At 60.9% G+C, this 24153-nt stretch overlaps 2 protein-coding genes across 5 annotated transcripts in view; one reads left to right on the top strand and one right to left on the bottom strand.

The window, feature by feature from the left end:
- The window catches only part of RNF44 (ring finger protein 44), a 33145-nt gene extending 15934 nt beyond the window's left edge, over positions 1-17211 (top strand). For 2 of the 4 annotated variants that reach the window (XM_054037666.1, XM_054037665.1), the window contains exons 2-11: positions 7193-7374; positions 8394-8613; positions 9717-9884; positions 10233-10406; positions 10876-11037; positions 11290-11408; positions 11593-11680; positions 12024-12145; positions 12781-12880; positions 13922-17211. In XM_054037666.1, coding sequence (XP_053893641.1) covers positions 7268-7374; positions 8394-8613; positions 9717-9884; positions 10233-10406; positions 10876-11037; positions 11290-11408; positions 11593-11680; positions 12024-12145; positions 12781-12880; positions 13922-13984 — 1323 coding nt within the window. In that variant the 5' untranslated portion in view covers positions 7193-7267 and the 3' untranslated portion in view covers positions 13985-17211. The remainder of the gene's footprint in view (positions 1-7192; positions 7375-8393; positions 8614-9716; positions 9885-10232; positions 10407-10875; positions 11038-11289; positions 11409-11592; positions 11681-12023; positions 12146-12780; positions 12881-13921) is intronic. The other 2 variants (XM_054037667.1, XM_054037668.1) reach the window with 1 other exon arrangement.
- A 3157-nt stretch (positions 17212-20368) lies between these two features.
- The window catches only part of FAF2 (Fas associated factor family member 2), a 28093-nt gene continuing 24308 nt past the window's right edge, over positions 20369-24153 (bottom strand). Inside the window, 4 exon segments of the mRNA XM_054038350.1 lie at positions 20369-21093; positions 21625-21768; positions 22037-22208; positions 23277-23454. Coding sequence (XP_053894325.1) covers positions 20911-21093; positions 21625-21768; positions 22037-22208; positions 23277-23454 — 677 coding nt within the window. The 3' untranslated portion in view covers positions 20369-20910.

Raw genomic sequence — 24153 nt, forward strand, 5'->3', positions numbered from 1 at the left:
GCGTGGTCAAGGCAAAGAGGAAGGGGCCGTTAAGAATGGAATACAGGCCCCGGGTTCTCCCTGTAGTGTAGACAGACGCTCTTACCATCCTGCAGGTTAAGTGACAGGGTGGTGAGCCCCTGCCCCCACTCTCCGGCACAGCTGCACCAGGAAGATGCTGGGGTGCGGGCAGCTGGATGTTGGATAAACACGTTAGCGAAGGCAAAGGGCAGCAGTAACGGGACTGGAAGGGCGATGGGCTGAGCGTGGTCCTGGAGCTCTCCCCACTGCCCTCTCTGCTGGGAGGGGAGCAGAGACATGTGCCTAGCCATGGGGGTGGAGTGGCCTGCAGCATTAAGAGGGAGGAAGGAAGGGGACAGCCTTCATCGGGGCGTAGAGATTCCCTGCTGGGGGCTGCTTGAAGCTGTCAAGGGCCCTGGAAATCCAGAGCCTTATGGCCAGGAATGTTGGGCCTTCTTGTGAACCGACGCTGCTTTCTTTCCTATGCCCCACCCGCAGGTGTGGGGGCTCTGGACTGCGGGGTCTCCTGTGTGCCTGCTCTGGGGGTGTGGCTGTGCTGTCCCTTAGGATGGGCACGGCTCCCCGCACCTCTTTTTGAAGGGGCCCCCTGCAAGTCGCGAGTCCCCAAAGCGGTGTGTATTGCAAGTCTGTTGCAACCTGCTGGCAAGTGCTGTCCAGCTCCCATGCTTGTAACTCTCAGGCCGCTGTGAATACAATGATCTGTTGCTCATTGTTTATGTAGGGCCTACATTAAAAAGAATTGCAGCAAATTGCAACCCAGCTTTGAAAAAAACTGACGGGGTAAATTACAAAGCTGGGTCTGTTTAGCCCTCCTCACCCCATATCCCTTCAGCAACAAGCCGTTCTTGCTACCGAGGAGGAGACGAATCGTAGGTGTGGAACAAAATGGAGCCTGGGGACACTATGATGAACTCTTGCAGCACAGTCAGCTCTCAGACCTGGCCCCCACAAGTGGGGTGACATCATGGGGTTTTCCCAAGAGCAAGAGGAGCAGCTGCTGCTGGTGGGGGTGGGGGCATTGTTCCCAACTCCCGAGATGCTGCAAACAACGGGGAAGCTAAAATTAGACCTGGCCAGATCTTCCTCCTAGCTCTGCCCCTCGGATGCTGTGGCCAGTGTGAGGCCCTCTGGGAGGTTAGGGGGAGCTGTGGCCCCCCAGCTGATACTGACATTTGCTTTGGTACTGTCCATCGCCCAGTCCCCACCTGTTGTCCGAGCATCTCTCCCCTCCTTTCAGCCTCTTCGTGAGGCTGCGGCTCCGGTGTGGGTGGCCTCTAGCTAGCCCGTGCCTCTCTGCTGGGTGGCTGATCAGTGCTGCGAGTTCTGTTTGCTCGCTAAGGCCCTTCCGTGGGTCTCCTGAGAGTCACTCCCAGCATTGCCTCCATGAGCTCTTGTATGGGACACATGCTTTGTAGCTCAGTGCCTGAGCCGGGCCGAGGTTTGGCCTTGTTTTGTGCAGAGCCGTGGCAGCCCCTCTTGTGATAGTTGCTTGATTTTTTTTCTCCGATTGCACACCTTGCTGCTGTGGAGAGGCCCATGGTCTGATCAAAGAGGAAGATGGAGGTTGGCAAATATAAATATTAGTCCGATAAATTGGCAGCTTCTAGCAGAGATTACCTGGGGCTTCTGGCCTCTCTGCCACCATGCAGGCGGTTGGTGCATCTTTGAGTTAATTGCTGTCGACCTTCAACTCTGAATGGTCTGGGGAGAAATTCCTGGCTGCTCAGCTGTCGGCTCAGAGCCCCCTGAAATGTTCAGCTAAGATGATGTCTCTGTAGGGTGCTGTTTTCTATCGGTGTATGGGACTTACAGGGCTCCATTCGTGGGGTATCTGAGGCAGGGTAACGGTACGATCCCCATTTCACAGATGGGGAACTGGTGCAGGGACAGGCCAAGTGAGGGTGGGAGGGATCGTCCGTGCAGAGGAGGATCGGAATATTCTCAGGAAGAATGGGACGACTTTGAGGACTGGAGGAGTAGAAAAGGGATGAGGTTTAATAGCCCCAAGGGCAAGGTCATGCTCTTGGGGACTAGGAACAAGCATTTGTGCTCTGAGCTCGGGGGAAGTGAGGGGAGGAGGAGAAGGACCTGGGTGTGTAGGTGGATCACAGGGTAACCGTGGTGGGGCTGTGAGAAAGGTCTGTGTTAACCTCGGCTGGGTCAGGTGATGTGTTTCCGGTAGAGAGAGAGGAGTATTAACGCCATTGGACAAGGCCCTGGTGAGACTTTGTCTGGCACACTGTGCACTGTTCTTGTCACCCATGTCCAGGGAAGATGAATTCAGACAGAAAGTGGTGCAGAGAAGGGCTGCGGTGGTGATCGGGGTGTGCCTAGCGAAGTGGAGGCTGTCCAGAGATGCAGGTGGGGGGTGAACAGTGAGAGGGCGAAGAGCTGTTGGAGCTAGAGGTCAGTGCTGGCCCCAGGATGGAAATGAGAAGGGGTCTAACCAGCAGAGGCGTGAGGCTCTGGACCCGCCGCCCCACAGGAGCAGCGGGGGGCGATTCATACAGATTTATGAGTGGGATTGTATGGCGGGGTTGCCTCTGATGCTGGGGGGCAGGGCTCAGCAGCCTGGGGGGTCATTCTGTGTCTTCTCTTTCAAACAGCTCATGCTTTAGGGCTTCTGTTGGTCACCTGTAGGGGTCAGGAAGGAAACCCCTTCCTCGCCGGGTGTATTCTGGTTTGGGTTTTTATCTCCTTTCTCTGAAGCCTCAGGGAGCCCTCCCTGGTAGGGGGACATGGGGGGGGGGTGGACTCTGAGGCAGCACCAGGAAGTCTGTCTCTCAGCTGCCTGGCTGGCTGGTTCTTGCTCACATGGTCAGGGTCTGACTGATCGCCAGGTCAGGAAGGGGTTTTGCCCCAGCTCACACTGGCAGGGACCTGGGGGGGTTGTCCCCCTCTGCAGCGTGGGGCTCGGGTCGCTTGCTGGGATCGTCTGGGTATCTCGCACCAAGTCATTTCCCTGCCTTTGCAGGAGCCTTGCGCACTGGTGCATCTCAGCACGCCCATTCTCTGCCCGTGGCATGCAGCCAGCAGTGTAGTCTCCCGGTGGTTGGGCATGGCGTGGGGGTGGTCTGGGATGTATAGGAGGTCGGGCTGGATGATGGGGCCCGTCTGGCCTTAAGCTGCATGACTGGAAGTCTTTGGTGGAGCAGGGACCTGAACCCTGGTCTCCTGGGTCCTAATGCCCTAACCGCTGGGCCTGCCTGCCTCTGCATTGCTGACACTTGGCCACCTGTGACTCTTGGGTGTGCAGAGAGCCAATGGGAGAGCAGAAGTTACTAGCAGCGCACGGTCCCAAGGGCGGGGTGTGCACATTACGCCCCCTTCTTGGAAGTGCTGCCTTTTGTTCTCGAATCTCCGTGGCCAGGATGGGGGGCATTCTGGGCGGCCCAGTGCCACTGAAGCTACAAAGGGCTTCACTTTATAGTTCCTTTCAGACAGTGGCGTGTCCGCATCTCGTCTCTCACTGCGGTATAATGTGTTTCTCAGGACGCCCCAGCAGTGCAGGGAACTTGGCATTTCTAGGCAGGGCTTGAAAGCGCTCTGTGGTCGAAGGCGGGTAGGAAAAATTATGGCAAAATGAGACTCCTCCCCAGAGCGTGAGTGGCAGCGGGGCTGTTGGATTGGTGGCCGTGCTTATTTAGGCATCTGAGTGCCTCCCTCTCCTTTCCAGTGTGCTTTGATCAGCGGTGAAATAGTTGAGACTGACACTTACATCATCATCATTAGGCTCCAGAGTTAACAGCTGGTTGAGGTGAATGAGCAGCTCGTGCCCCAGAGCTCTTGCTTCAGGCTGTCTGCAGACTCAGCCAGACATCACTCCTGGGTCACGCTTGAGTCACAGTGTGAAGGTTAGCTTTGCACCCAGAAGGGCTAATGTCAAATGAAAGCTAAGAATCTGGAGCAGGAGTTGGATTCCCCGTGTCGGTGCTGGGGTGCTGCCCCTGTGAGGCCTGGCCAGCCTCTGTGGGACATTTCAGAGGTTGGCCTGGGTCGGGGCGGGCGGCTGAGCGACTGCCTTGAAGCTGCAGTGGGCCAGCTGCCCTGGGGTGGGGTTCAGTCGAAGTTCTTAGGGGCTTTTCCTGCCCTGGGAAGGTGTTGGGAAATGCACGTGCTAACACGGTACTGAGCACTAGTGCGGCCCAAGGTAGTCCTGGGTGCAAGGGTGTGAGCTGGCGGTGTGCAGGTCAGCAGGCTTCGGACCCCACTCGCTTGGCCAGCAGTGACAGGGCCTGCGTGATTCCAACTGCCTGCAATGTCTGGGGGAGCAGGGTGGGTTTTCAGTAATCCCACCTCCCTAGCATGGGAAGGCTGGGGCCTGTTCATAGGCCGCCGTGGAGCGCCTCGTCCTTGGTTCCCGTTGCGTGTGGCCCTTGGCTGTGGTGTGGCTGGCCTGGCAGGTGGGCCGAGCGCCTGGGATGCTGTTTCACCTTTGCGTTTGTTGTGTGTATCGCTGTGTGGCTGTGCAGACCCAGAGCAGAGAGAGCGGTTCCCCGCCCCAGAGAGCGCCTGGCCAGCTAGGGAACGAATGAAGCTCCTGGATAGGAATTAAAGGGGAAGGTGGCACCCTGGGGGCATCAACGCTGCCACAGAAGGTCCCTGTTCTCCAGATCCTTGTGTAGAATGTGGTCCCTGCCCTCTCGCAATGGGCTATCCGGGACGAGCATCCGCACCAGTACCTAGCTCCCGGTGTGACTGTCCCACGGCACCCCTCGGGCTCTGCTCTTCTTGGGGAGCCGCAGGGAGGACTGGAGGCTTATCCCCCCGCCCTCCCCCGGCGCTGGTGCCTTGGGTGGGGCGGTCCGGCTGCCCCCGGGAGGGACGCTGACCAGGCCTGTGTCCCTGAGGGAGGGGGTGGAGCCGTGGGAGCTGGCTGACCTGAGCGGCAGGAGAGCAGGTCCCCGGGCAGCAGCCTGCATGGGGGGCCCTTGGAGGGGAGCGGGTGGTGACAGCAGGCCTGGCGTAGCGAGGGGCCCAAGACGTTGCTCCTGGGACGCTGGCTGGTGCAGAGCTGTGGTGCTTGCAGGGACGTGAAGGCTGAGGTGGTGGTTGGATGAGCTCACTTCTTCCCCTGCCTCGGGCCCGGCCTGCCCAGCAGGTGTGTGCCCCGTGCGCCAGCAGGTGTGTGCCCTGTGCGCCAGCAGCGGTGCGAGCCGGGCCAGCGCCCCGCGCCCGCTTGAGGCTTTACTGTGGCGCCTGGGCCAGGCGCACATGGCCATGTGGAGAAAACCCAAACCCAGCTTCCTGGGGGAGCTGCTGGGGGGGTCCTGTGCCTGAGCCCGGCCCCGGGCTCAGCATGTTCTCTTCCTGCTCCGGCTCCGCGGGCAGCTGAGCCCAGCCTGGCCCAGAAAGCGGTGCCGGCCCTGTCCAGGTTACAGGTGCTGCTGGGGCCTTCGCTCTGCGCCGGAGAGCAGGGACCCTTTTGGTGCATCGCCTACCATCTGTCTGGCATTTCCTGCGGCTAGGGTGGGGGGGAAACGCCCTGGCCCTGTGTCCCCATGTTCCTGCCTTCCTCCCCAGGCCTGCAGGTGACACGCTGGGGTCACTCCAAAGCTGTGCCCGCTGCAGGCCAAGTGGTGTCTGTTGATAAGGCACCGAGCTAGGACTCAGGAGATCTGGGTTCTGCTCTCAGCTCTGCGGCTGCTCTGCTGTGACCACGGCCGGGTCACTGCCCCCAGGGATAACAGTTTGTAAAGCGGCTGGAGGCTCCCTGCAGGAGAAGTGCTGGGGAGAGAGGAGCCCCCCTCAGCCACACGCCACTGCTGCGCTGCCCCAACCAAGCCACTTCCAGCAAGATGGCACTGCTGGGGGCGGGGCCTGCGCCCTCCCGGAGGTCAGCTTTGCTGTGCCCTCAGCTGTGAGCAGGCTGGCATGCCGGTGAACCAGCGGGGGCTCGCGGTCGGGGGGCCACTCACCAGGGCCCCTGTGGAGGCCAGGCGCTCTCCTGGCTGCCCATCACGGGGTGTGCGTGCTTAGCTGCGAGGGGGGGCTCTCTGCTCCCACCCGTTTCCCTCAACTACCTGCTCTCCAGCTGAGAGCCTGGCGCCTTCCCTCCCCTTGGCCCTGTGCTCCTGCCCACGAGACAATAGCTTCTGTCTCCTGCCGCTCCCGAGGCCTGCTGGAGTGGGACTGGGCCCTGGCGGAGGGACACAGGCCCCTGAGGGCCCAAGCCACCTGTAGGGCTGGCCATTTCCCCTCAGCAGGGTGCCCAAGGTATGGGCTCGCCCCGTTGCAGCTCCCCCATTGGGAATACTCGTTCCTTCGCTGGGCGCTGGCCAGGCCCCAGAGCACGAGGCCTGTAGCTGCCCGGGGTGCTGACACCCTGCTGCAGAGACCGGCAAGCCTCCGCAGGTCCCAGCGTGCCGGAGGCAGCAGGGCCCGGAAGGTCTTGGGACTAGCAGCAGTGCAGCCACTATGGGAACCTGGTACCGCGGTGCCTGGCCTCGCCAGGCCCTGGGCATTGTGGGAAAGCATTACAAAAATGTTAATCCCAGGGGCTTAGAGGCTGGCATGGAGTGAGAGCTGCCCAGCCCCTCGCAGGAGGCAGACGGGGTCACAGCTGGGGGCACCTGCACTGCGGGGCCAGCTGTTAACTGCATCAGTACCACATTGAATAGACTATGTCCAGGCCCTTCTGCTTCTGAGCAGCCTGTTGGCCTGGAGCAGGGGTGTGGGAAGTGCCTGGGGGTCAGCCCTCTTCCCCCCGATTCTCCTTGGCACTGCCACCAGCGGTACTGCTTTCATGTCCGCCTCTCCTCCCATTTCTCCCTCGTCTGCCCCTCCCATCTGGCCGAGCTCTCCAGGTGCAGGCAGTGCTGGCCAGTCAGTGCACGCGTAACTCTGCCTTTCCTCCCACTGGCTGGGGGTGCCCCTGCGTGTGTAGTCCGCTGGCCTGGCATGCAGTGCCCCTGCCCTGCGCTCCCCGCCTTCCCCGTGTCGGTTTCTCGGCAGGCCTAGGGGGCAGGTGGAGCGGAGCAGTTGTGGGGAGCAGCCGAGCAGAACTGCGGGGATCGCTGGGCAGGGACTCCGGGATCAGACGGTCTGTGTGTGGGAGGGGCGGGAAGTAGCGGGTCCCACCGGGGCAGAGGCCCCTGGTGCTGTTGCCTGTGGGTGGGAGAGCCCTGGGCAGTGCGCGCCGGGGGGTTCACTGCCTTCTCGTTCTTGGCAGGCTGTGAGGTGCTGGTGTCTCGTCCCGCTTGGAGCCTGAGGCCCAGCGCGCCCTTCTGCCTCCCCGACGTCACCAATGCGACCATGGGAACTGGCAGTCAATAGGCGGCCTCCCTCTGCCCCCTTCAACCCGCGGCGTTTCTCGGGGGGACCCTGCAGCAGCCCCGAGCACCTCAGGCGAAGGTACGGCCCCTCCCTCGCCCGGGAGTGGAGCAGGGCGTTGCCCCCGCCCCCCATACTGGGGTGCAGACTGCAGAGACCACAGCTCCCAGCATGCAGTGTGGCACATCTGCTCAGGTTCAGGCGGAGCATTGCATGCTGGGATCTGTAGTGTCAAGGGGCAACAACTTCATCTTTAAAAAGCGCCAGGCAGGCCAGGCCTTGCTGCGGCCGTCGACAGTCTCAGCTCCTCGGGCCGGGCTGGTTTGCCTGCTCGCTATTGCCAAAGAAGGGCCTTTCCTTCAGCTTCCTCCATGGGGAGGGCTGGGGCCATGGGCCGGGGCAGCCACGGGCTTGCCGGGAGAGCTCTGGGGCCGTTGCAGTGGGAGGAAGGGGATCTCCCCTGCCCAGCCGGCAGCTGTTTGGGGTCTTAGTGGGCAGGTAGGGGAAGTGATTCGTAACGTACTGGGTACCCCTGGTCTCTGGGTGCGTGAACAGCACAGCCACTGAGCGTTGGTTTCCCGGTGACACCCCTGAAACTCTGCCGGCCCACGGAGGAGCCTGGCGGGACAGACTGCGGCACGTCCGGAGCTCGGGGGCCCAGCTGACCTCACCTGCTGGGGTAAAGCCAAGCACGGCCGGGTGCCCCCGACCCCAGTGTATCTGACTCCAGCCAGGCGGGCAAGGCTCCCCCTGCCTGGGGTCGGGGTGGGATAGAGGCGTGTTGGTCTGAGCTTGGCACTCACGGGCAGGCTCACGGCTCAGCCCTGCGCCCCGCAGGAGCCCCGCCTGGGAGGGTGCTGAGGGGGGACCTCATGTCCTAGCTCTCTGCACACCCAGGGGTGCTGTCCTAGCTGGGACTGCTCCAACCCCACATGTCCCATGCAACACCAGCCCCGCATGGTCAGTGCTGCTGTGGTCTGAGTCCTGCCGTCCAGGGGTGTGATGGCTGTGTGGGGCTGGCCCAGGCACTGTCCTGTATGTGACAGCTGCATGGCTCTGAGGTCACTCCTGGTCTGTTCCTTCCCCATGGCGGCCCACAGCCCCCCTTCCAGGCGTCCGTGGGGACGACGCGACCGACCTCTGCAAACCCTGCTGGCCCAGGATGAGAACTACCTGCGCCCTGCCTTCCCCCCGCAGCAGCAGCACCTCCCTGTAGATGAGCCCCGAGCGTACGCTCTCGCCAGCACGCCACCACGAATGCTTCACCCAGCCGCTCACCCGCCCCACCAGAGCCCATTCATGGTGGATCTCCACGAGCAGGTAGGGCAGGGATGGGGACTCTGCTGTCCCCGGCGGGAGGAGGGGCAGGGGTTTGGAGCTCCCCAGCACGGAGAGGGCCAGGGTGACGTCCCCACAGGCCCATGTCCCAGAGCTGAGCAGTTCTCGCCCAGGTGCCAATGCGCGGCCCTGGGGCTGGAGCCAGTGGGCGCCAGACGAGTTCGAATGTGCTGCCGTGGCAGCTTTGGCCAGCCCTGCGCAGGTTCCCGGGTGCCTGCGGGTACCAGGGACCCGACTGGGCAGAGACGGAGAGCCCTTGACTTGCCTGCCAGAGTAGAGGCCCGAGGGGAGTCCTGCAGGCGTCCCAGCGTGCCGATCCAGTGTGACTGACCCCCTCTCAAAGGGGCACCGAGCGCCGCCTGGCCTGGCCTGGCCAGTGGCAGCCCCGCAGGGAGGTGCAGGTTTCTCCTCCCTGGAGATTGTGCGTGGCCGTGGAGTCCAGATTATGGGTCTTTCCCGGCCCAGCTGCTGTTCAGCGAGAGCTAAGCGTGGCCAGACTCTGAATTCCTGCGGCCGTCTGTGTCCAGAGCAGCTGGGTGCCACGGCAGCAGGGCCTCCTTCTGACCACCCCCGATGCGCCTGACCCTGCGGCGTGTGGAGACCCCGGGCCGGCCTGGCTCGCCCAGCTGTGCCCCAGGTTCCTGGGGTGGGTGCCCTGAGGGTAACCCCCAGGGGCTGTTGGGTGAATGACCCAGGGGGCGATGTCCCCTGATGCCGTGCGGTGCGTCCCCCTCTGCTCACGCAGATGCCCAGTGCCAAAGGGTTGGGTGCTCCAGAGAGAATGTCTTTGGGGGAAGCCCCTCGCCCCACCTCGAGCTGCTCCTGCCAGGGGCCGTGCCCGGTCTCTGCCCAGCCAAGGCTGCGTTGGTAAGCCCCCGGGAGCCGCAGGGCTCGGCCCCAGCCTCGTGAAGCAGAGCAGACGGTGGCGCTGCAGAGCCGTGGGCCGGGGAGGAGGAGCTGGGATTCAGGGGTCTGGCTGCAGCGTGGCCAGCCTGGGGGCGCCCGGCCTCGTGGGCTCGGCCGTGGCTGGGGCAGGCTGGCGCGAGGAGCCATCTGACGGTGCTTCGCGTGTCTCCCGTTTGCAGGTGCACCAGGGCCCCGTCCCCCTCTCCTACACGGTGACCACGGTAACGACGCAGGGCTTTCCTATCCACGCAGGCCAGCACATCCCCGGGTGCAGCGCGCAGCAGCTCCCAGCATGCTCCATGATGTTCAGCGGGCAGCACTACCCACTCTGCTGCCTCCCGCCCCCTGTGAGTCGCCTGGGGCTCGTGGGGAGCTGGCAACCTGGGCCCATCTCGGGGGCTCTGGGCACGCCGCGCCAGGACGTGCTGTGGGAGAGGGAGTGGGGACGGGAACCGGCAAGCAGGAGCTCCGGATGGAGTGGGGGAGCGAAGGGCTAGCGACCTGGAGCAGGATACTGCCTGCTTGGGCCCGTGACACCTTTGATAGCCACAAAAGCCTGTGGCTCTTGGCCCCCGTCCACTCCCCAGCTGGGTAATCGGGGATGGGGCACCCCTGGGACTCTGCGGGCCCCCATTCCTGAGTGTGGGGTGCTGGGCGACTGACTCCCTCCCCCCGCACTCTTCCTTCCTTCCCAGCTCATCCAGGCATGTGCCATGCAGCAGCTGCCCGTCTCCTACCAGACGTTCCCGCCCATCCTCTCCAGCGACCATTACATCCTGCACCCGCCCCCGCCAGTGCCGCCGCACCAGCCCCCGCACATGGCCCCCCTCGGCCAGTTCCTACCGCTGCAGGCCCAGCACCCGCGCATGGTGAGTATGGGCATGGGGCGGGCTGGGCGGGGTCTGCGCACTGCCGGGGGATGGACTGGGCTCCTGGCCAGGGCTGGGGTGAGCCTACCCTGCAGCCTCGCTGGGCAGGGGCACTTCCTGCTCTAGCTGCCCCTAGCAAGCTCTGCAAGGCAGGGTGGGCTGGGTGACCTCTGGGGCTGGGCTCGCGTTCCCATGCCCAGGCCGCAGCGCTGCAGCCGTGCTCCTGGGATGGACTCGCGCTGTCTGGAGCAGGTGGGAGGGAGGGCCAGGCCCGGGAAGTCCAGGATTCCTGCAGGGTGGTGTCTGTGAGAGAGGCTGATCCCCATGGGGGGGTGCACTGGCAGAGCAGAGCGGCCCCCGGCCCCGTGGGCACAGCAGGGACCCCCCTGGTAACTGAGCTCCCCCCGGCCCCGTGGGCACAGCAGGGACCCCAGTAACCGAGTTCACACACACTTTCTCTCCCCTCCAGCCTCTGCAGAGGATAGACAATGAGGTGGAGTTGCGAGGGGAGCAGCATGCCATCGGGGGCTTCGCCTACCCGCCCTCTCCCCACGCCCCAGCGCTGTCCCCCTCTGTCCCGCTGCATTACCTCCCCCACGACCCGCTGCACCAGGAGCTGCCGTTTGGCGTGGTAAGTTCCCGAGTGGGGAGTGGGGCGGCTGGGCTCTGTGCTCAGGGAACGCGGCCGTGCCCCCGAGAGAGGAGATGGGACAGGGCCGGGCTGGCGGGAAGCAGGGTTGTCCTCCTTGGTGGAGTTAGGGCCCCGGATCCCCAGCGCTGGCTGCCAGGGGCTGCTGCTCCCCCTCCGCCTGGTCTGCACGGTGGGGTACGGGCTGGGCGCACCCCGGGGCTGCTGACCGGGCCCTGTGCTCTCTCCCTGCAGCCATACCCACCCATGATGCCACGGCGACTGAATACCCAGCGATACCGACTGCAGCAGCCACTGCCGCCCCCCCCACCGCCGCCCCCCCCCTACTACCCGAGCTTCCTGCCGTACTTCCTGTGAGTACCCACGGGGGGCGTCTGCGGGGCTGGGTCCCCTCCCACCCCTCAGGCCTCTGCCCCACAGGCGCGCTGGGGGCTGTGGGGGTGGGGGGTTGGGTTGTGGTTCCTTGAACCACATGTGACACGCATCCTGCAGGGTCCCACTGCTAGTGGGTAACTGCCCCGCCCCCTCTCTCCCCAGCTCGATGCTCCCCGTGTCGCCGACGGCCGTGGGGCCCACGCTCAGCCTCGACCTGGACGTGGACGATGTGGAGATGGAGAATTACGAGGTGTGCTGGCCTCTCCCCGCCCTGGGCGGCTGCTGGGATCTGGGGGGGGCGGATTCCAGCGGCAGGGAGCAGTGCCTCTGCTGCTGCCCAGCCCCGTGGGCCCGCGCTCCGGGTGTGGGAACAAGGAGACTGCGCCACGTCTCTTCTGGGCAGGAGGCGGCTGGGGAGCTCCTGGAGGAGCGGGCTGGCATTTCAGCCGCTCGCTTGCCATGGGGGTGTGGGGCAGACACTCGGGGAAGGGGTAGGGGCTCTGCTTGGACCCCTCAGATGAGGGCTGGGGAAGGGGCTGCTGGCTCGGGGTTTAAAGAGGGAGCTGAGCTCTGGGTCCCCGTTCCGCCCCCAGGCGTTACTGAACCTGGCTGAGCGGCTGGGCGAGGCCAAGCCGCGGGGCCTCACCAAAGCAGACATCGAACACCTCCCATCGTACCGCTTCAACCCCGAGAGCCACCAGTCGGAGCAGAGCCTGTGAGTGACGCCGGGGTGTGGGGCGTGTACCTGAGCTCCCTGGGGGCTGGGGTATGGGGGGTACCTGAGCTCCCGGGAGGCTGGGGTCCGGCTCGGGGCGTGGGCGTGTACCCGAGCTCCCGGGGGGCCTGGGGTCCGGCTCGGGGCATGGGCGTGTACCCGAGCTCCCGGGGGGCCCGGGGTCTGGCTCGGGGCGTGGCCGTGTACCCGAGCTCCCGGGGGGCTGGGGTCGGGCTCGGGGCGTGGCCGTGTACCCGAGCTCCCGGGGGGCCCGGGGTCCGGCTCGGGGCGTGGGCGTGTACCCGAGCTCCCGGGGGGCCCGGGGTCCGGCTCGGGGCGTGGCCGTGTACCCGAGCTCCCGGGGGGGCCCGGGGTCCGGCTCGGGGCGTGGGCGTGTATCCGAGCTCCCGGGGGGCCCGGGGTCCGGCTCGGGGCGTGGGCGTGTACCCGAGCTCCCGGGGGGCTGGGGTCGGGCTCGGGGCGTGGGCGTGTACCCGAGCTCCCGGGGGGCCGGGGTCGGGCTCGGGGCGTGGACGCGTTGCACTGCCCCAGCGTGTCCCCTCTGGCGCTGCGGAGCGCAGGCGCTGGGGGGGGCTGCTGGAGCCGGCGCCTGGTGACGGTTCCCTTCTCCCCAGGTGCGTCGTGTGCTTCAGCGACTTCGAAGCTAGGCAGCTGCTGCGGGTCCTGCCCTGCAACCACGAGTTCCACGCCAAGTGTGTCGACAAATGGTTAAAGGTACCTGCGCTGGGGCTGCTTTGGCCTGCACGCACAGCCGCGGGGGCTGGGCGCCCGGTCAGGGGGTCCCGGTGCCTCCGGTTTCAACAGCTCCCTCTGGTGGTGGGTGGCCGCTCCTGTGGCAGCGGAGTGGGGGGTGGATCACTGGTCTGGGGTAGGTTGCTGCCCCCACCCCCCCTTGATCGCTCTGGATGTTCTTGGAGTGTGTCAGTGGGGATCCCCTGCAGCGCCTGGGTGTGAAACGGGGCGTGTTTGAACAGCGCTGTCCCTCGGGGCTGTGCACGCTCCTGTGTGAGCGGCAGGGCGGGCACTACCCCCTGCTGCTGCCCTGCCAGCCAGCCGGGACCGGGCGCGCTTGTGACCCGCTAGTTCTTAGCTCGGGCTAAACGTCTTCAAACCCTGCCAGAGCCTTCAGCCTGTGGCCGGGTGGGGCAGACGTGCAGGGAAGGGGTGGGAACCCCCGGGACATGCCGGGCAAAGCGGTGGAGAAGGCTGCCGGCCCGTCTGTGTCTGGCCCAGAGGGCAGAGACACTGGGACCACGCAGTGTATTTCCACCTGCTGCCAGCTGAGTGTCTCCATGTGACGGTCAAGCCACGCTCCACCAGGGCACAGGCAGCATCCGACCGCCTGCTCCGGAGACCTCTGAGATCGGGGAGGCTGCCCGTGGGGTAACCTGCTGCCCTTCGCAGCGGGGGCAGGTGCCAGGCTTGGGAGCACAGTGCTGCCAGCCCTGTGTGCCTGACGCTCCCACGCCCCGGGAGGACAGGGATCCAGCCTAGCACATGCGTTTCCTTACCCTCCCCCTGCCCCCAGCCTGCTTTCAGAGCCCTCGGCTGCACGGGCTGGGAGCTGGGCAGGGTGGCAGCTGTCTGGCATGGGGGTGTAGTGTTTACGTACGCAGCCCCGGCTCTCTAAACACCCCCCCGGTGTCGTGGGCTCCCGGCTGGCTGCAGCACCGGAAGAGCCAGCCCCGTTCTCTGGTGCCGAATGCGGCTGTCTCTTGGCTGGGGCGCTGGTCTCACTCTCTTCTCCCCCCCCAGGCGAACCGCACGTGCCCGATCTGCCGGGCGGACGCGTCCGAGGTGCACCGGGAGGCCGAGTGAGGCTCACAGACACTCTGCCGCACAATTCGCTAGAGGAAGAGGACCTTGGGCGAGGGGCCCGGGCCACCAGCCCGCCCCCTGGGCCCGGCCGCACGCTTAGCCCCAAGGCTCTCCTCGGCTGTGGTGAGAATAGACGCAATCTAGGATCCCGGACACCCCACCTCCTCCCCGCCTGCGCGGCACGGCCAGGGCCCGGGGCGCTCCCTGTGGCGCCGGGGCTGGCCCCGGAATGGTGCTGGGGGGTGTGGGCGGCGGCGCCTCCCTGTGCTCCGCGCACCCCAGAGACGCCGGCCTTGCGCCATCACTTTCAGCTCTTTGTATCTGTTGGGTTTGGGTTTTCTGTTGAGTTTTGGTTTGTGGCTGCGTGACCCGGCGCCGGAGCGAGCCTGGCAGGTTTGATCGCACCAGCAGCTCGAAGCAGGAGGGCCAGGCGAGCTGCCCGGGACGGACTGGGCCCTGGCGGGCAGCAGGAGGAAATGGTCAGTGGGGCACCGGGCACAGCTACTCGAGGCATTACCAGGGGCCAGGCCTCTCCCACTTCCCAGTCCAGCCTCCCATGGAGAGCGGGTCGGGCTGGGCCTGGCGCTGTCCTGCTGGAGCTCGGACAGGAGGATCCCCATTGTCCTTCCCTCCCTGGGCCGGCCGCTCTCCCCAGGCTGAGCTCCAGCAATACTATTCCCGCGCCGTCGCTGACAGGTGGTGGGCAAAACCTCCCGGTCCCTGCCAGTGTGCCTGGTGGAGAGACCCTGCATGCCACAGGGGCACCTGTCTTTCTAGAAGGCGAATGAGGTGCGTCCCTGGTGCGGAGAGCCCCCGGTGGGCATGTCCCTGGCTTGCAGGGCAGGTGGCCCCGGAGTGTGCTCCTGCCTCATTTTTCGATATTCTCACGGTGAATTGTAACTGCCCTGTGCAGAGGGTGACGCAGGAGCCCCCTGTACTCCCAGCCCCCCGTGAGCATCCCAGCAGGGCCCTGCGCTGGCCGGTGGATGGGGGGGAGGAGGTGGGCATTGATTTATGGATCTTCCCTTCCCCCAGCTTGTATCATGGAAACGCTGAGCGGGTTCTGCCCCTCCCCACCTTCCCGTCCCTTCCTCTGCCTCCATCCCGGCCCTGTGCCCTGGTAATGCCTCTGCATGGTCTGTTGCTTGTGCCCTGGGTCTGGTCCTTCGGGTGCGTGCACGCTGCTGCCCAGACGCCTCCCAGTCAAAGCAAGGGAGCGGCCAAGCCGGTGCCCGAAATGTTTGTCGTGGAAGTTGTGTTGCATGATGTAACGAGAAGAACCCTCTTCCTGGGGTGTGCTCCGGGTGCAGGGAGACGGACGCCAGCCCCGTGTAGATGTTCACAATATGCATGCGTGTCCGAGCAGCTTGGGACGTGGTATTGACTCCCTGGCCAGCGGGGGCGAGGGGCTCTGGGCTCAGCTCACTACTGCCAGGCACCGGACTGCACGTGGCCAGCGCCTCAGGAGGACCGTAAGATTTTCAGGACATTTCCCCCCTCCCCCCAAGGTAAACTGAGTCAGGAGGAGCCCAGGGAGGAGGAGCCAGCTTAACCAACAAACGCACACGGACGTTCCCTCTCCACCAGCCAGAGGTGAGAAGTTGGGGGGGGGGAGGCGGTCAGAGAGAGGAGCGCCCCCTTCTCATTGGTGTGCCCCACCCCTCCCTCGCTCACTTGCACCTGGGGCGAGGGTTGGCCACGAGAATGGCCCCCCGGTGCTCTGAGCTTCCCACAGGCAGACTGGGGCTGTGTACCCTCCCCCCAGGGTGGAGGGACTGGTCTGCTGGTGGGAAGCCCTGAGCTGGGCCCTGGTGGCTGCAGCTAGGGGTGGGGGTGGGTCAGGGCCATGCACTGGCTTAGCAATACTGCGCCCTGGAGCAGGGGGAAAGTCCAGGGACTGAGCCGGGTCCCTGCAGCCATGCAGGGTTTGGGGGTCCAGGAAGCCTGACCCCAGGGGGCTGGTGTTCAGAATCCAGCTGGCAGTGTGGGGGTGGGAGGGCCCGTTTTCCCCCCCACAGGTTAGCTCAAGGCAGAGCTGGGAGCCTCCCAGCCTGGCACCTTTGTGCCTCTTGCACCATGTGCCTGGGGCATGGGGAGGCCGGACTGTGGCCAAACAGCAGCTTCGGATTGGCAGAAGCGAAGGCCTTTCCTGCCCTCTCAGCCAATAGAATCACGGTATCCTCCAGACGGGGCCCAGCTGCTCCATTACGGACAATCCAGTTTGTCGCGGAAGCTTTTACACTGTCCCGGGAGAGCTGCCCTTCCGGCCGGTGAGGCACCGGGCTGGCGTTTGCTCTGGGGCCAGCGAGCAGCCCCCCTGGCTCCTCCTGCCTGCCAGGCCAGGGCCGGCTCCTGCACTCAGGCAAACCGCACAGACACCAGCAGCTCCTGGGGGACCAGGTGCCCCGGCCAGCCCCTCCTCCCCCGTTTTCAACGTTTTTATTTCACGGACACGACTAACCAAAGGTCTCTTCTGTACATAGCCACAGGTGACGTTTCTCTGTGTATAGCCAATCAGAGCAGTGTTGGCATCCACCTGTTTTAACCCCTCTTTAAGATGCCCGGTGAAAAGCCTTACGGTTCTTTTGATGGTGACTCGAAAGCTCACAGCTCGTGTGCTGCAGAATTTATTCCAATGAGCAGCTAAGGTCTCATTTAAAAACAGCCCCCCAATTATTTAGGATGTTTGTGATTGCTGATTGCGCTGTAGATACCACTGTTACCAATGAGTTCCTGTGGTGGGGTAGTGGACTGTTTACTGTTCTATTATTCCAGTCCCCAGGCCCTCCAGAGGGACAGCTCAGCGGCCCCCCTGGATGGTGCTAGGACGCGTGTTCTGTGTTAGAAAGTTTTATATATATATATAAATATATATATAATTTTTTTTGCTCTGTTACTTGCACATTTTACAGTTACCTCATTTTTCCCATGTATGTATTTGAGAAAAGGCTAATATATAGAGAAAAAGGTTCTTAAAGCTCTAAAAGTGTTTTTTTCCATTCCATTGGACTCATATTGGTTTTGTAGCATTTAACATACCTAGTCTGTTGTATTATATATATGTGTATTATACGGATTGAAATTTTTAACAGATTTGTACTTTTTTTAAAATGAAAGTTGCTAGTTCGGCTTGATCAAGTAGTGCAATCATTATTTTTTTTAATGTTGTGGCTGATTTTGAGAGGGATATTCACTAATAAATGTATGATGTATACCAACGCGCCGTACCCAGCCTCCCTGCCTCTCTCTTCTCGCTGCCTCTGGCCAATGCTGACCCTAGCCTGTGCTTATGCTAGCCCGGGGCCCTGGCTGTTCACCCTCTTATCATGGGGGTCGGCACCTGCTCCCCCAGCTGCCAATCACATCGTCCACTTCCCAGCACGGAGTCTACACCCAGCACACCAGGCAGCATGACCTGGATCCTACAGGTCCCAGCATGCAATGCTCTAGCTTCCCTTCTGCACTGCATGCTGGGCCTGCAGCTTCCAGGCACTGCACGGGGGAGGGGGCTGGGTTGCATTGTAGGACAGGGGGGCCTGCATTAGCACAGGGGCAGGAGCCTGCAAGTGAGAGGCACGGCTGGATCCCTCTGACTGATGGGAGCAGGCAGCCAGGCTGGGGCCAGGCCCTGGGAAGGAGAAGCTGCTGGCTCCTGACCCACTCAATGTCCGGTGATAAATGAGGTTTGCACGAGCAGGTGAAACAGGGTCCTGGGCTCTGCGCCATGCTGTCAGGGGTACCTGGACCTGCAGTCCCCTCCCCAGCAGCTTGCTGCAGCAGCAACGAGGAGCCGGTGGGTGGAAATGCACCGAAGCTACGGGCTGCTCTGAGCACCAGGTGAGCACAGCTTCACAGGGGCCGGGCCAGGCCACAGGGGTGGAAGCCCGTTTGGATTTGTGCCCTCCACTACTCCCCTGGGGAGGCTGTTCTAGAACTTCTAGATGGTTAGAAACCTTTGTCTAATTTCAAGCCTAAACTTGAGGGTCAGTTTATAGCCGTTTGTTCTTGTGCCAGCATTGGCCCTTAACTTCAATAACTCCTCTCCCTCCCTGATGTATTTATAGAGAGCAATCCTATCTCCACTCAGCCTTTGTTCAGTTAGACCAAGTCTCTGAGTCTCCTCTCAGAAAGTAGGTTTTCCAGTCCTCAGATCATCCTAGTTGACCTTCTCTGCGTCTGTTCCAGTGAGACCAGAACTCCACACACTATTCCCAGTGAGGTCTCACCAGTGCCTTGCATTATGGCACTAACACTTCCCTTCTGTGCTGGAAATGCCCACCTGAGGCATCCTAGGACTGCATTAGCTTTTTTCACGTCTGTATCACAGTGCCAGCTCAGTCATCCCATCTGATACAGCCCCAGCTTACAGCAAAAATTCTTGTTGCTAGTCTAAGTGCATGACCTTACACTGTGCACTATTACATTTCATCCCATTTTTATTATACCCAGCAGCCAGATCTTGTCTGATAGTCCTGTCCTCTTCCAGATTGGCACTAGCTCCCAGCTGTGTCATCTGCAAATTTTATTAGCACCCTCCCACTTTGTGCCATGGTCATTAATGAAAATGTTGTTGAAGATTGGCCCCAAGACAGCTCCCTGTGGAACTCTAGTAACCTCCCTCCAGCCTGACTGTTCACCTGTCAGTATGGCTCAGTGTAGTCTCCACTTCCTGTGGGCTAGCACTTCCTCCCTGGCTGCTCCCAGACAGGAAGTCAGCTACCCCTTCAGAGAGGCCAGCTAGCGTACCCCCACCTGCAGCTTCCACTATCAGTCCAGCCCAGGGTCCTGTCTGAGAACAGTGAGATGTCCTCTCCAGGCTGAGCCAAAGCTCCGAGGGGCATAGCCCCATTGCCGGCTGGTCACAGCAGGCACCAAGGTGGGATCCTGCAGTTGTAGCAGCCTGCAGTTGTGAAATGCTACAGGTTGGCTCTCCAAGGTGAGCAAGCACAGGCCTGCTGCAGGTGGGCTTTCGGTGCAGGGATTACAGAGTCCCTGAGCTCCGCGCCCCAGCGGCAGTAACTCTTCCTTTAATCCTGGCTGCACACTTGAGTAACAAGGGAATGAAGATGGGTGTAAGGTGACCTGCCTGGAATCTCATGCTGGCAGGGGAGTTGGGAGTCAGGCAGGACAAAGCAGCCGGGGGGGGGGGAATCTGTGGTTGATACCCAGCGATAGTACCTGGGGCTGTAAAGACCCAGGGCGGCACTTCTTCAGTAGAGTTCTTCGGTTAAGAAGGCCCGGAGAGCTGTTCCCATTCTGTCAGCAAAAAAGGCCCGGAGTTAAGATGCAAGAGTATTTTCAGGCAGCCGGGCTGAGATACAGCCAAAGAAAGGGGACCAATAACTTCCCTTGCTGCCTTCATAGTTCCCGGTACCTGGGTCCTTCCGGGGGAAAGCAACAGACTCTCAGCAGTGGGCTGGTCAAGGGAGCAGGAACTCAGCCAGACATACCTACAATCAACAGGACAAATGGGTTAGGCTTCCTTCAAAGGACTAATTAAGGTTCCTTTGCTCTGCTCTTAACCTTCCGTGGAACTCAAAGCCCTTTTGGGAAAGGGGTAACAGCCAACATGAGGAAGGTAAGTTGCAGTTGTAATGACTCTGGTTAGCACCAGTGTAACAAACACTTCTGCCTGTTTCTCATCACACCAGAGAGCTCAAGGTCACCTCCCTCCCTCAGTCCACAACTCCCCCATGCAGATGCAAGGCAGCATAACGGGAAGGGGGGAATTCTGCATCCTGACTCAGGAGCCAGCTCAGAGACCTCCATAACAGTGACAAACCAACCCTCTTTCTTGTGCAGCCCAGTGCTAGCTGGAAGGAGGCTGCAGACCAGGAAGGTGCTTGAGTGGCTCTACTTCTCTAGGGCTGGTATGATGCAGGAACGATTCCCCACACCAGGCAAGCGCAGACACTAGAAAGTTGTCTTTCTGCACTGGACAACTCCACGAATAGCATCTGGCCAGCCCTAGTTAGTCAGTCCCGACTCTCACTCCTAGGCAAACCCTATGAATTTTTGGACAGCCAGCCTTCCCCTGCACCCCGAGGGAGAGCACTTGCACTTCATAGGGCCCCACTCAGCAGGAGTTCCTAGATTGCCTCATCCCCTAAGAGCATTAGCCATTTTTATACATTAGTAGCTGCTGAGTTTTGCAATTCTACTGGACATGACACAGGCAGCAGCTGCTCCACAGCGACTGGAGCCAAGAAGGCTGAATGAAGATAAGTACAGAGCCAGATTAACCTTGCAACACAGAGTGAAAACCAGATTCATTCCAGGTGGGTGCAGGTTGGTCATTAGAACCAGCTCAGAGTGCCCCCCGCTCTGCAGCTGGAATGGGAGCAGCCTACGTGGAGAGGAAAGCACTGACACCAGAAGCATTAGCACAGGCACGCTAGAGGCAGAGTTTATTACACTACGCAGGCTAAGAACCCTGGGCAAGATCCCATGGCGTTAAGAACTTCAACCAGCTCTTTATCAAAAAATTAATACCATTGTCAACTCCAGTCTCCTTTGGTCATTACAAAGCAAGAGAACTAGTAAAAGGAAGGTTTTTATACACAGTGGGAAGCTGAAGAAATTGTGTCCATCCCTCCCCTCCCCAGCACAGGTGCAGTGTCCTTTGGCCACCAGGAGCAGCAAAGTATCAAATCTTCACAGGACAGCAGGCCTTGGGGGTCTAGTAAAAGTAATATTGACTGAGAGCTGCCTTTTCTGCCCTTCCCTGGGGAGGGCAATGGTGGCCCCCCTCCCTCTCTGCCCTCAAGTGTAAGGGGATGACGGTGCGTGGGAGTAGGTGAGCTTTCTCGCGCCAGCGCAGACACACAGCATGGCTGGCACGGGTGACGTGGTCTCTGATCCCTCATTTGTACGCAGCAGTCTTATTATAATCTGAATTTTTCCTTCCATCGTGTTTTGGAAAAGTGTCAATCGTCCGTGAGGTCCTGAACAAAGAGAACTTCCGTGTGGCTGAGTCCAGCCTCCTGCAGCGTGGGGGGGTTGGGCCACTCCTCTGTAGGGAGGCAGGGCAGGACACGGCGAGGGAAGTTGGCCTCAATCTGGAACTTCTCTGGGCTCTCTTTCAAGGAGAACAGGAAGTCATGGATCACCTGGAAGGGAAACACAGAGGCATTTGCCAATGGAAAAGCAGCATGCAGTAATTCCTGCAGCCCTGGCAGAGGCACTCAAACGCCCAGCTGGTGTGGGGACCAGACGACTAGTCTCATAGCAGTCAGAGCATTTAGTTTGTCAAACACTAAAGACAACCTGAACCCTGCACGAGGACACAGAACCAGACTGCCCACTAGGGACAGCTGTTTTTCAAGTCCCTGCTTGAAGCATGCCAGAGGCTGGTCTCCGTGCTCCTAGGAACTCCAGAGCAGACCCAGGGCCTGAGAAGCAGCAGGAAGCCCACGTTTAGGAGGGGATAAGCAGTATTTCAGCTTGACATCTGGTCTTTCCCTGCCCAGTAGTGACAAGTGTAGTTACCCTCCCCCTCATGGAAGCACATCACCTCTGCCTACTGAGGCTGTAGCAAGGGTGAGAGCGTGGCCACCCCCAGCCTGTCCAGCCAGCTTAAGAATTTGGGATTCTGCTGCTGCTCTAGACATCCCTCGCCTTCCACTCCCGACTCCCCTCACCGTTAATGACTGTGAGAAATGGAATCGCCTCTCCACTCTGGAATCGTTGGGCAGCTTAAAAATGATCTTCACACTCTCTGGGTCATCAGGATGTGGCTCTGGTGGAAGGCATTCCGATTTGCGCACCTTCTCCTCCTGCAGAGTCTGAAAAGCAACAAAGAAGATCAGAGCACCAGGCTGGCATGGAGCTGGCCTCAATGCCAAGGCATAGCGTGTCCTGCCCCAGGAAACCCCCGAGAAGGACGTACGAGGCAGATGCAGGATTATATGAACTCAGCGCCTGATTGGAAACCAGTGGGCAGGCCGACCAGGAAGGGAGGAAGCCCCAGAGTGGGAAACTAGCAGGAAGCAGCAGCAAGAGAGCTTGGAGCCAGTGTTACTGCTATGCTTCCCAGGAACACTTCCGTCTCACCTGGCGCCGCCTCTCCTCCGCTAGCTTCTGCTGGTGCACCTCTTCTTCCTTCCTCTTCTTCCTCTCCCGTTCCTCCTTTTTCTTGCGCTCCTTTTCCTGATCCGCCCGCAGGGAAGCCAGGTACGCCTCATCCTGCTGCTGCCGCAGGACCTGTGTTTGGTTTCTCTCCTCCCTGCAAACATCAGGGAACGAGGGGTGGTTACACACCCAGAAACATAAGCAGGGCAGGGCAAGAGGAAGACAATAGCCTTCCCAGCACTAACACCTTCCCAAAGGAGGAGCACACAGACGCTGCAGAAGGAACCCGAGTCCTTGGGGCACCTTAGAGACTAACATTTATTTGAGCATTAGTCTCTAAGGTGCCCCAAGGACTCCTGTTCTTTTTGCGCATACAGACTAACCCGGCTGATGCTGCTCTGAAACAGTGGAGGTTTCCCGCTCCTGAAGGAGGCTGGGCTCTCTATGGTGACTAGTCCCTGGCACAGATGGCCTCAATTTCAGGCTGAGGATAAATGCACAAACGAGGGCTGTAGTGTGGGCAGGTGCCATGCACACTGCACCCATCTGCTGCAGCTAGTGAGTCCCATGTTTCTTTAGCCCGTTCCTGACTCCCTTTAGAAACCCACAGGTCGGCCCATCAGCAAGGCACGCTCTCTGACTGGGGAGCAGGAAGAATTAAGGAAATGAGACACTGAGCTGGCGTCCTATCGGCTCTCAGTCTGAATGGAGCCCACATCAGTAGCTGGAGGGGACATGTGTCAATGAGGCGGCAGCAGGACATCACAAATGCAGCCTTAACTCAGCAGCACAGCCACCCGGGGCGGCGACTCCCATACAAGACTGGCTGAAGGTATCAGCATGACTCTGGCCGAAATGCCTGGAGCCCAGTTACGCTCTTAGCCACAGTTAGAGAGTCCAGCAACATCCAGACTTTGCCTGAAAGGTGCCAGCCGCTCCAGACTGCCCCAAACCTCCAGAAAAATGGAGCAGATTGTGGTTATTCATCTTTGAGCAGGAATGTTGCCCATGGAGACCTCAATTCCCAGAATGCAGTGTAGTCTGAATGTACACATCAGGGCGGTGCACCGCCTGCACCAGCATTTCCACTGGCCACTGAATGCATTGCAGAACCAAGTGCAGCACACTCACAGCCCCCCTGAATTAGATCTGACCCACTCCATGGGAATTCCCAATTCCACGAGATAAGTATTACTGGGGCTTCCAGTTCCTAGCCTGGTACCTTTCCAGGCGCTCAGACACCAAGTACGTCTGATTGGCATCCATGATGAACGTCAGCTGGTTAATGAGGTCATCAGGTTGGATGAGGCCTTCTAGTCGTCCCACCACCGTCATTCTGCGATCTTTCAACATAATCATGGCGAGGAATGGGTATGTGTTCTCACGCAGAGCCTGGGACACTGGGAGATGGGCGCAGAAACCACCATCACTGCTGGCAGTCCCAACAGAGAGGCCAAGGGGTCATAAGACTAGAATTGCCTCCCCTCCCCCAAGCTTCCAGAAGTGGGCAGCTCCCGCGGTCCTGCCAGTCCCTTTGCTGGGCATAGAGACACAGCTTCAGACTCCATGGCTGCCAACCCACTAGTCCGTTCCCTTTTTAGAAGGCAACCAAGACATCGGTCAGAGGTGTTCTTCCTGAGACAGTGACACCTCCAAGGGCTCAGTAGCCTGGCAGTCCCAGGTTCAAATCGTGGACCCAGCTGCTCACTCTGTGGGCCACGAAAGATCTAAACTACCACACAACCCCCGTTGTCAGTCTTGGGAAGAGGGCACACATTGTTCAGCACAACCCCCACCAGGCACTCGTAGGACAGGCATCACGGGCTCGGAAAGGATTTAGTGGCATGCTGCAAAGCCTAGTGTGGACTGGTAGGTGGACATTCTTGCCCCACATCCAGTCCTAAGAAGGCCCCTGAGATCTGAGGGGGCGGGAAAAACCCAAGGAATCACCTGTGGCCATTTTGTCCCCAGGCACAACACAAACCACTATCATTCGGCACCTGCTTCCCCACTCAGCCTAACGCCCCTATGACAAGGCCACTGAAGGAAGCCAGCATGCCGACTGCAAAGGAACAACAGCTAACTCTGCTGAGACATGA

Source organism: Malaclemys terrapin, chromosome 8 (assembly GCF_027887155.1).
Source record: "Malaclemys terrapin pileata isolate rMalTer1 chromosome 8, rMalTer1.hap1, whole genome shotgun sequence".
Lineage (NCBI taxonomy): Eukaryota > Metazoa > Chordata > Testudines > Emydidae > Malaclemys > Malaclemys terrapin.